This window comes from Carlito syrichta, unplaced genomic scaffold (genome assembly GCF_000164805.1).
Source record: "Carlito syrichta isolate Samal-C Ts95f unplaced genomic scaffold, Tarsius_syrichta-2.0.1 Scaffold73648, whole genome shotgun sequence".
Taxonomy (NCBI): Eukaryota; Metazoa; Chordata; class Mammalia; order Primates; family Tarsiidae; genus Carlito; species Carlito syrichta.
In genome coordinates this window covers 325152-336640 of record NW_007017744.1, presented here as the reverse complement: position 1 = coordinate 336640, position 11489 = coordinate 325152, and the positions used below count along the sequence as shown (strand labels likewise).

Genomic DNA, 11489 nt, shown 5'->3' with positions numbered 1-11489 from the left:
CTCGGCGCTCACGCGCAGCTCGCTGCGCCGCGGGCTCAGTCCCGGCCGTCGCAGCCGCGGGGCGCCGTGCGGCCGCTGTTTCCTCCTCGCGCACACCTTGGACGCCCGGGGAAGGTTCCTTTCAGGCTCGTCGTCGTGTCTTAGCTCTGCGTCGGTCTCCGACGGCCGCGGCTGTACCTGGTATAAGGTTTTAGTAGAATGACTCCTAACTGTCGGAAGAGAGGGTTTTCTCCTGAGTCCGCAGGCCTTCTCCCGTCCCCCCCACCCTCGGTCACTGTCACCTGTTGACCACCCCCCATTGCTGGAAAGCACTCGGATTTGATTGTTCCCGTGTCCTGGGGCCCTGATGTGTGCCGAGCTGCGTGCAAGACACGTTCACGTGCTTTATGTGCCGTCACTCCCAAAGAATGTGTCTGTTATTTACGTGGCCAGGGATTCTTCTCTCAGCCCTGTAAGGTCTGAATGATTCATTTAGTAGATAAGATTTTATAAGGGTCAGCAAGGTAAAGCACCTTCCCTCAGGGCAGGTTTCTCCCTGCTATGGGTCTTATGTTGAGCTTACCCGGATAATGTGCTTCTTCCCTTTCTCTTCTTCCTCCTCCTCAAATAAGACCAGAAACTTCATTGTTTTGACTTTTATTCATTTATCTATTTATTTATGAACCCACGGTTCCACCCTGGTGGGCGTATCCCCCATGCAAAGTCTGTAAAGATCATTTTTGGAAGGTTTTAGCCTCAGCCATTCTAATTTTTTTTTCCTCCTTCACAGTCGTCTTGCTTTTTCTTTGTAATCTTTCACTGACACAGATCTTTTCTCTGCCCTCTGCTTTTTTCTTCCCTTCCCCCGTCCCCAGTATTGGAGACTGTTTACCTAAGGGAGTATAATCTAATCCACACAATTAAAGAGCACTTGAGTAGGGAATAAAATCCGAAATTAATTAATTTGCTGTTTTATTTAAACAATTTATCTTAACCACTTTCTGATTATGGGAGTCTATTTAGACATCTGTTTAGAACTGCCTCCATTGTCCCTGAAATCAGTGAAATATTTAAAGGCTGATATCAGCCTTTGACATTTTCAGTTAGGCTGGTGACATGGCATGTAAACAGTTAGTGGAATGAATTTCCCATTGGGGCTAAAGGCAGAGCAAGAAACGTGAGAGTGATGATAACTTTGGTTACTCTGAACAACCTAACAGCAGATCTTGCAAAGACAATTTTAAAGACCCCATTGGGATTTGTGTGATTGTAACAGCAGGGAAAATATACAGTAATCAGTTGAACTCAAGAATACCTCAAACCCTGGAGATCACGGCTGTGTTTATTTGTTTGTTGTGGTTCTTCTTTAGAGAGTAGGGAAATCAAAACCTTCCAATCTGCCACAAGAATTGCAATAATAACTGAACACAGGGGTACTTTACAGTTTAACAAGCATTTATCTCCTATGATCTTTCTGTACCATTTCTTCCAAGGTTCTCCTTCTTTAAATGTCTTGGAGCTGTGCTTCTCAGTTTTTAAAAGCACATTTTAGGAAACTTTCATAATGGTTTTAATGTAATGCAGAGCAACCCAATGTTTTCTAAATTCCTTTCTTGCATATATTTGTAAAACAGGGCGAAGTCTAAAAATGGAGGAAGATCTTTAAGAGAAAAACTGGACAAAATAGGATTAAATCTGCCAGCAGGGAGACGTAAAGCTGCCAACGTAACTCTACTCACGTCACTAGTGGAGGGTAAGCGAATCACTTGCTAGCTAGGAGTTGCCTACTAGTTAATAGCTAGTAGTCAGATGTTTGGTTCTATTTTGTGTCAACTGGGAAGTTTTCTCTTTCCAGAGAATATAGCTGGAGGTGAACAAAATTCTTTCAGGGCCAAAAAACCCAAAACAAAACAAAACAAAAACTATTTGCATACACTCCTATCTTTTTTCCTTCTTCCCCTCTACCACATCTACCACAAAATTACACCTCCCCAGCTCAATCTGACCTAAACAATGCACAAATGTAGGAACTGCACATTCTCCAAGTTCCTGTCTCCTTTAAAGAGCTCAGCAGTAAATCACTTAAGTTATTCTGACATCTGCATTTGAGAAATGCGTGACCATTACTTCCTGAATTAATTTGGGAATCTTTGACCTGCATCCTGATTTAAGACCGTCCTGAAAGCTCAGGGTTATATGCCCTCTTAAGTTTTTGTTTTCCAAACATATGCTCCCTTATCTCTTGTTTAATTGTGCTTCTTTCCTGGAGAAGAAGAAAAATGAGGAGTTTTTTATTTTAGAGTGTTTGGATATGGAAAGAAAAAGAAATAAGCTTTGCAAAAAGTTTCTCATGATAGTTTTTAATATACACACACACCCCCTTCCAAACTCCTCAAAACCAAAAGTCAACCCTTGTCCCCACTACCTGCTCTAGATAAACTGTCACTAGAATCTACTCACATTCCTACTTTCTCTATATTCCTGAGTTTTTTTAAGGATACAAGATTGGCTTAAGTTTGAGTGTGTTGGAATGAATGTATAGCTGTCATGTGTTTTTCTTTGTGTCCTATTGTAAATGTCTCATACTAACTGGGAAAAAAAGGGCACTTCAATTACTAGGCATTTTTAAAAACTAGCATTTGTATTTAAAGAAGGCATTTTATCTTATTTACATCTTGTGTTTGAGAAGGTATGTTACAATTGAATTGAAGTTCTAGCTTTGTACATTTTTAAAAAATGTTTAAAACTGTATTTGAGGAGGAATCCTATGAATTTCATTTGTTAATGGTGTCAAAAATGATAATATAACTTGTTATATTAAATATCAACAATTGTTCAGTGCCAGAAAATCAACTACAATAGCATTGTATTATAAGTAGTAGCAGTATCTAGAGAACCCATGATTCATACCCCAAAAGAGTTGTATGCCAAGAATATGGTAGTGGTGTCTTAGGGTGTAGCGTGACAGTTCATCTGGGTTTGGGGGTTGAGTAGCAGGGAGGCAGGGAGGCAGTTTCTGGAGAACTGTTATTGTTTGTGATCCGCTCCATTTTATGGAAACAAGCTCTGTGGAGAGGGCTTTGATGCTCTAATTGGCGCATGCGTTCTTCCGGAGCTGGAGCTAATGGCAGGAAGCCCTGCAGTAAAAACCAACTGGTTCAGGAAATTAAAACCAAAGATTTGAAAATCAACAACACAGACAGACTCAGTGGAGTGACCCTCAAATCCTCTTGGTTAATCGGTTTGGATGAACAGATAATTATATGTGATCAAGTTAAAATGTAAACCCTCAGTTGTTCCCTTGCAGAAAAGCTCTAGGAGTAATTATGAATATCATTTATGAATGTGTTGATAGGTGTGAGATTGGAATACAATAAACATTTTTAAAGAGTTTGGGGAAAATGTCATTCAGGTTGGGGGATGGGCCTGGAGGTTGGTGGATGGAATTTACATTTTGAAGTCATCTTGGCCTTCTCGGACAAGTGGTCATTCTTCCTGGTAAATGCATCCCCCAGATCCTACAGAGAAGGAAATAAAATGCCCAAATTGAGAAAACCAATAGTTTGTGTTTCCTTCAACATCTAGTCTAAGGAAATAAAGGAGTTGGGAGTGGGGAGGAAGAGTGATACCCACTCTTCATTCTCCCCACTGGCTCCCTCTCCTCTTTTGCCAGGAGAAGCTGTCCACCTAGCCAGGGACTTTGGGTACGTGTGCGAAACCGAGTTTCCTGCCAAAGCAGTAGCTGAATTTCTCAACCGACAACATTCCGATCCCAATGAGCAAGTGACAAGAAAAAACATGCTCCTGGCTACAAAGTAAGGCATTTACCTCTGCAGGGTCTCTGTATCTCACTGTCAAGAAAAACAAAAATCGTTTTTGCTCTTCCTTTTCTCCTCATTTCCTTTTGTGTTAATCAGCTCTCTTGTTGCAAATATTGAAGTCACAACAGCATTCTAAACCGTAATCTCTGTTAAGGGAGAAGGACAGGGAGAGTGTTAGCGTGAGGCCTTCTTTTCCTTCTCTTCTGTCCCTCCTTCTCATTAAATAATAAAATAATAATAATAATGTGTCTGAAGGTGGAGTGTAGAAGGGGTTTGATTGAAGTTGAGGGTAGATTTGTGGCTATGTTGTTTCAGAAAGACCAGTATCAAATCCTCAAAGGGGCAACAGGATTGCCTGTATCAGTTTTTGTTTCCTATCAATATGTTCTCCAAGGGCAAAGATTAAGCAATGGCCTGCAAAATGTGCAAGCTAGAAGCTGTCCTAGTTTCAACTCTAATCCCTTTTTCCATTTACCTTATTTTCCCCTCCCTCCGCCTCCTACACACACACACACACACACACACACTCACACACACACACATACACACACACACACACACACACACACACACACTCACACTCCATACAAGTTTTAGCCTACAGGCGAGATGTCAAATAGTTTTCAAAATGGCCCAAGCTATATTCCCAACAGTGCTTGGGCCGAATAGGCTTCTCCAGGTGGTGTGTGAAAAGAAAATGACTGTTTTGATATGTTTTCTGCAAATTAAAAGGCTTGTTTGGAAGCCCTTAATTATCAAAGTTGATGTCACAGGAGGGCATGGAAGCAGAGGACTGAAGCTGAGCTCTTGGGTGGGGCCTGTTTCTGGCCTGGGGCCATCAGTTGGCCTGGAAGAAGGGAGCCTGCGGGGCTCCTTCTCCCCACTCACCCCTTCCAGCCTGTCTGCTGCTGCCCCAGTAAAGCCCCACCAACCCTTGCTGTCCCGTTTCAGGGACAGAACTTCCTGTGTGGATGTCTCCTGTGCTGTATTTCTGATTTTCAAAATCTTTTCAGAAATGTCAACATCTCATCTCCCCTTGCCTTCCTAAGCACACCCATATTCACAATTTCCCTACAGAATTTTTATTTTGAGGTGTGTGGGAAAAGAGAAAGAATGGGAAATTGAAATGTCCACGACTTCTTCCCAAATACCACCTTGAATGATCTCCAAGTGACAGGCTTTTTGTGCTTCTTTTTTTTTTTTTTAAGGCAAAATAATTCCAAGAAAAGTTTTTACCTTCCTGTACAAATTTGCCAAATTTGATTTGAGGGTGAATGAGTGGAGAGCTCGTTCCACAAACTGCTGGTGAGGTCTCTCTAGAGAAGCAGGCAGGAGAGTCTCTATGGTATTTGGAACATGAAGGCTGATGGCAGTGTCACCTTAACAAGATGCTTGTGTTTTGGGCCTCTGGCCTAACTTTTCCTTCTTTCTCTTTCAATGTGTGAAATGTTTTCCTGTGTCTAATAAGTTTGGCATGAGGGAGAAAGGTGGGAATAGAAGTTTGGCATATCTGATGAGGGGGGTGTGTGTGTGTGTGTGTGTGTGTGTGTGTGTGTGAGAGAGAGAGAGAGAGAGGGAGAGAAGGGGGGGGAGGGAAAGTGGCATCTGTGAAGGTGGGGAGGGCACGCATTTAGAGGAGGGATGGTTTAGAGGACACTGAGAGGCGACTGGGTCTCCCAACATTTGGCCCCACACAGCCTCTGGAGCCTTGGGTCGTGTCAGGTGCCGGCTACATCCCGGCACAGAGAGGGAACTGCAGGGAGAGAGGTCTTCTCTTTGCACGGGTGCTGCCCACAGGGGAGCTTCATGTCTCTCTCTGTTCCACTTGTGCTGCAGACAGATATGCAAAGAGTTCACCGACCTGCTGGCTCAGGACCGATCTCCCTTGGGGAACTCGCGGCCCAACCCCATCCTGGAGCCCGGCATCCAGAGCTGCTTGACCCACTTCAACCTCATCTCCCACGGCTTTGGCAGCCCTGCGGTGTGCGCCGCGGTCACGGCCCTGCAGAACTATCTCACCGAGGCCCTCAAGGCCATGGACAAAATGTACCTCAGCAACAACCCCAACAGCCACACGGACAGCAGCGCCAAAAGCAGCGACAAAGAGGAGAAACACAGAAAGTGAGGCTCCCCTCCCGCCCCGCCCCCACCTCGCCGCCCCGCGCGCCCCTCCGCGGCCCTCCCCTGCGCCGCCACCGGCGGGTGGCAGCTCCGCGATCAGCAACCCTCACTGCCGCCGCCGCCGCCGCCGCCGCCGCCGCCGCCGCCGCCGCCGCCGCCCCCCCTCGGGCCGCCTGCGTCCCGGGACTGCTCGCTCGGCTGCCAGTGGGGCAGCCGCTGTCGACTCTGCCCCCGCCTCGACTTCCCCGTCAGCCCTCGCCCTGTGCCCTCATGTGGAGCCTCAGAGAACAGGACAGGCCCCGAAGCCTGCAAATTAAGTTCTGTCGAGTTTGTGAACCTTTTTTTTTTTTAAGTGAAAGCAGCAAATCAACACCGACAACCACAAAAAAAAAATTTAAAACTTTTTTTCTAGAAAAAACGTAAAAGTTAAAAAAAAATTATATGAGCTTCATGGGACTGAATCACCACCTTCCCTTACATACTTCAGTTCAGATTGTAGCCATACTTAAAAAAAAAAGGCAAAAAGGATAATGACATTTTTATCAGTATTGTGAATAAACTTGAACACAAATACAAGAAGTTCCATGTCATGTCTTCAGTTGTAGAAGTTTTTCCTCCTCAAGGTAAAGCGACCAACTTGAACTTTCTCTGGCAACACGATTCACAGTTATATAAGGGAATCAGTGTTCACGTCTCTGTATATATTTATTTATGTGTAATTTAATGGGAATTGTAAATATGGTGAGTCTGTTTTAAGCCTTTTTTTAATTTATCTGGTGATCTCGTTTACCTCTTGTTTAGTGGGGTTTTGAATCTTCCCTTATTAGTTCTTCATGTGGTTCATGGTACTTATTTAGAAATCCAAGGTTTGGGGGATTTTGTTTTCTCTGGGATTCAGAAATTTAGCCCTGTTGTAGCATGTTAAAGGTGACAATGAAACAGCTGGACAAATTTAAAAAGGAAAATAAAATTTTATACATAATTAGTACTATTACATTTAGCTTTTCATTGAACTGAAAGGAAAAAAAAGTGATATTGGACCCTGGAAAGATTTTTAAACTTAAGTGGTTTGATAACCCTTCTATGTATTGTAGGGAGAAAAAAAAGTTTATTTTATTCCACTGACCTCCCTTAAAAGCATCATTTGAGCAATAAATGAATATTGTCTTTAAACCAAGGGTTAGGGAATTTTCCTCTCTCTCTGTCTCTCTCTGTCTCTCTGTCTCTCTCTCTTTTTGTTCAAAGAACTTCAAACATTTGGGACCACCTGGTATTCTGTATTTTCACTGGCCATATTGGAAGCAGTTCTAGTTGTATTGTATTGAGTTGTGCTGGCAGTAGTTTCCATGCCTGTCAATGTATCATAGTCCTTTGTTGCCCAGATAAATAAATATTTGATACGCTTTATGTCGATTTTTTTTTTATTCAGTGGCTGTCTTTACCCAGGCGTATTTTTGTTCTTGGCAGTATTTTTTATTCAGTATGGTTACAGTAATTGAGTTTAACTCTCCCTTGGCAATTGCTCCTTGCAATAAGCAGCTGAACCCATTGTTTCCCTCAAGTATAATAAAAACTTACTTTCAACTTGGAGTTCAGAGCAGGGTATCATTTAGATATTCCACTGAGTCTGTATTCAGACAAATGACACAATAAAACCCAATGTATTCTTTTGGATAAAAGATTGTTTGTACTGCTAAAGGAATGACATACTGTCTTTTCCTTACTAGAAACATTAATTTTATTATTAAAAATAAAGTTTTATTTTATTTATGTTGATCCTTTAGGTTTTCATTTGTGTTTTGGAAGCCAAAATATAAAGCCTTCATTACCAAACGTTTAGGATGACAAGGAAGATAGAGAACAGAAGAACAGAAGAACCTTCCCTCAGCCTCCCTCCTCCCCCACCCCCACCGAAACTACTTTGGAATTTGTCTCAGAGGAAAACTGAGATTTAAATCGTTAGTTCATTAGCAAAAAGGAAATACCCACTTCAACCTTCATTTGCTTGCTTGGGCCACTCTGTGCCTAAGATGTAAATAAGCTAAGACTCGCTCCAGTTTTCTGGGAAAAAAGGAGTAGAGGCAGAAATACACGTGGAACTGGGAAAGAGGAAAAATGGACTCCCATTTATTTTCATATTTTGCTTTGAGATGAATTTACTACTGTGCTGTTCTTAAGTAGCTCTTAGGTAGCAGGGGGTAGTGGGAAATCGTGCTGACCCTTGGAATCTTTTTTGCTTGTCCACTGCATACCGGCCCACCCTTTTCTATCACCACGGGGCTCCCAGCAAGACCTTTTCGGAATACAAAACGTTCCCTGAGGTGGGATGGAGAGGGTGAGGGAGGGCTGTGAAGCCCTCTCTGCAGACCTCTCCTATCTGTCGTCTACAATAACTACTACTCACTGAGCTCTGAGAAAAGGAAGGACTTCCTGTACATAAAGATGGCGAATCCAGGGCTTTTGTAAGTGGGAAATTATTTGCCTTGGAAGTAGAAGATTTTTAACAAGAAAATGGAGGTGGTTAACTGGAAGGTTTAGGGGAAAGGTCAAAGAAACAAGTGTCTAGGTGGACACACTGGTGGAGATTTAACATTTGTTCCTGTGGTTTGACATTCTGGAGGACCAAGGAAGCAAAGCCTTAGAGAGTGTCCATTTTGCAGCCCTTTTGCTTTCTAATCTCCTTATGGAAGGCAGTGTAAAATCAATCTCGGCAAATGAACGAGAGTTAGCAGAGTCTAAATTCTATTTTCCAAAGCCAGAGAATTCATAACAATGGTGGGTTTAAAAAAATTCAAATGGAAAGTGTATTCTCAGAACGCAACGCGGCAATTGTTTTTTAAAGCGGTTATTTATTATTTCCTAGAGAGACTGGTTAACTGTAACGTAGATGTAACAAAATAATGAGGCGAATGAACCCTAACTGTACATACTCTTGACAGAAATGAAATGCACACAGCATCATAGCAGGTGAAGTGAAGCATTGTCTATCAGGGCTGTTTTTCTTGGCTGCATCTCAGATTGTGTGGGGGATCCTAACCTCAGGCACAATAGCATTCATAAACAGCCATACATTGCTGCTCTGTCTCCAACGACACATAAATACTCATTTTAAAACGAAAACAATCTTATTAAATACCATTCATTCATATCTGGATTTACAGATGCTTGTTATGTTGGAAAACCTGAACCCAATATAATCCTTGCATCCTGAGAAAGACAGAAAGGAAATAGTGGGTTAGAACATTACAAGGTCATAATAAACAATGGTTTCCAAATGCAGAGAATTTGTTATCTTTATTTGGAAGTTGGACATTTTAAGGATCATGATATTGTCACTCTTTCTTATTTTTTAAAACAAATTTGAAGATGTTATATATATTTAAGGCATGAGAAGATTAGAACAGTTATTATTAACAACAATTTTTATTGGAATAGCCAATACTATGTAGATTTTGGCTTTCTCTGTTGTGACCAATGTACACTTTCTAAAATACAGGGTGATTACTTGACAGGTCAAGTGTTTGTGTATTAACAATAGTTATTTTTTTTTAGATTAAACCAAATTAGAATGCATAGTTGAATTATGAGGATGCTTGCAAGACTCTGCTAATCACCACACCCAGTTCTTATGGAAACACAATGCTCCTTGAGTTTGGTAGTCATCATTGCCCTCTCTATTCTCCAACATACTTTAAAATTTACAATCCGATCCATTCCTCCCCAAAATCGAATATTAATATAATTTGCGTTCTTGGTGGAACTACCATCAGGACTGCAATGCCCCGCAGCTGAAATAATATTTAAAATAGAAGGGATTTGACATTTGAGAAGTCAGTGGCTTGAAATACCCAGTTGTACTTAGCTAATTCAGTCCTTAACCTCTGGTTTCAAATAAATCAATTACAGTCGATTCCACTTCAGTTCAGAAGTGCACAGGGTTTTAGTTAATTGAATACATTTTATTCACTCGCTAGGAATATTCATTTATCAAAATTCTGAATTTAATGTACATTTCTTTACAACTCATGTTACGTTAGAATGCACAATCAGATCAAATTTGCCCTGGTTTCCCCAAATCCTGCTTAAAAATTTAAATCATACAACTCTATGAAATGATGTCTCCCCATTCCTTTCTCAACCAAAAGTAAATTCACAATAATTCTATGTCAGACAGGAGAGTTGTTTTCCCCTCAAAAGAAAAAAAAAAATGTATATATATACATTTTTAAAAAATATATAGTCATAAGCTTTGCGTTAAGTTTAAATGGGTTAAGAACAAAGCTAGATTAATTAAGTTTTTTAAAAGTATAGACCTAAAATTTTAAAAAAATTCTCATGGTTTCCATTAGAGCTTAACTTTGCCGCAACTGACAGGTATGACAGCATTTTGTGGTTTTAAAGTCACAGGCTCCTTTTCTTACCCCCCTCTCTTCCTTTGCCTCCCCCCTTGGCTTTTGGAGAAGTGTTTGAATAAATACCCAATTGTTAACTGAAAGCAGTACAGTTAAACGTGCCTAAATGAAGTTGTGCTTTAAACAGATATTGATGTATGCAGTGTCTTATATTTATTGTTTGTAGCATCCTGCTGGCAGCAGTTTACTGTTTGGAAAGGAAAGGGGTTAATTAGCGTCATTATCAATCACTAATGCTTGCCTAACGTGTCCAAAGAATAATCAAGTTAGAGGACGGCATGAAGCCAACAGCTGCTTCATCCCAGTTACAGATCTTCTAAGCCACTCAGTTATGGGGTAGGGGGAGGTGGGATGGGGAAGAATCCTCATTGCTTGGGTAAAAGGGCTATAAAAATCTGCTAGAGATCGGAGAGGCGGAATTACACCATAAATAACCAGCGTTTTCATTCTCTGAGTTACAGGTGCAGAGATGGCGGTGGGTCTGAGGCTGGAGTACTGACATTTGTTCTTTAATTTGCTTGATGATCCAAGTTGGACATCCATGTTTCCCTATTGCTTTGTACTGTGTGGAAAAATAAATCTAAAAGTCAAGCACAGAAGAAAAAAATAAAACCCATGCACAGCACAGACAAGCCCAATTCAACTTCTAACATCACCTAACTACCCCATTCCAGAGGAGTGAAACCACAGAACACAACAGGTAATATCAGTTCTCACACCTCTGCACCCTCTCTGAGGATGCTTAGGGTTATTTTTTCTGTGATTTCAATGAACAATTCTTCTCTCTATTACACTTGGTTTGCTACCTGGGACACACAGGTATGCCATCTCAACTTCCGATTGTTGTTGTTACTTTTAATGTTACTCTTCTCCCTGTGACTCACCTCAGGTGGGAAACTGAAAAAGTTTGATCCTGGTATGGGTTCCTTCTTTAAGCATCTTTGAAAACATTATCTGCCAAATCAAACCATTAATGATCAGAGTTCATAAATTGTTTTTCTGAAGGCAGAGATGAATTTGTCCAAAGTAAGGAGTTTGTAAACAATGATCTGTTGTATGGTTGGACAAGGCAGCCATTTCTTTCTACAAAAGCAGTAGCCCCAGCTCATCTCTGCCTGAATGGACACAGAGGAGGAATACTCCCAATTAAATCACG

The 11489-nt window shown here is 41.4% G+C and overlaps 1 protein-coding gene across 1 annotated transcript in view; it reads left to right on the top strand.

The window, feature by feature from the left end:
• Positions 1-7697, top strand: part of TFAP2A (transcription factor AP-2 alpha) — a 15632-nt gene extending 7935 nt beyond the window's left edge. Inside the window, exons 5-7 of the mRNA XM_008053267.1 lie at positions 1607-1732; positions 3653-3794; positions 5637-7697. Coding sequence (XP_008051458.1) covers positions 1607-1732; positions 3653-3794; positions 5637-5925 — 557 coding nt within the window. The 3' untranslated portion in view covers positions 5926-7697. The remainder of the gene's footprint in view (positions 1-1606; positions 1733-3652; positions 3795-5636) is intronic.
• The last annotated feature ends 3792 nt before the right edge of the window (positions 7698-11489 follow it).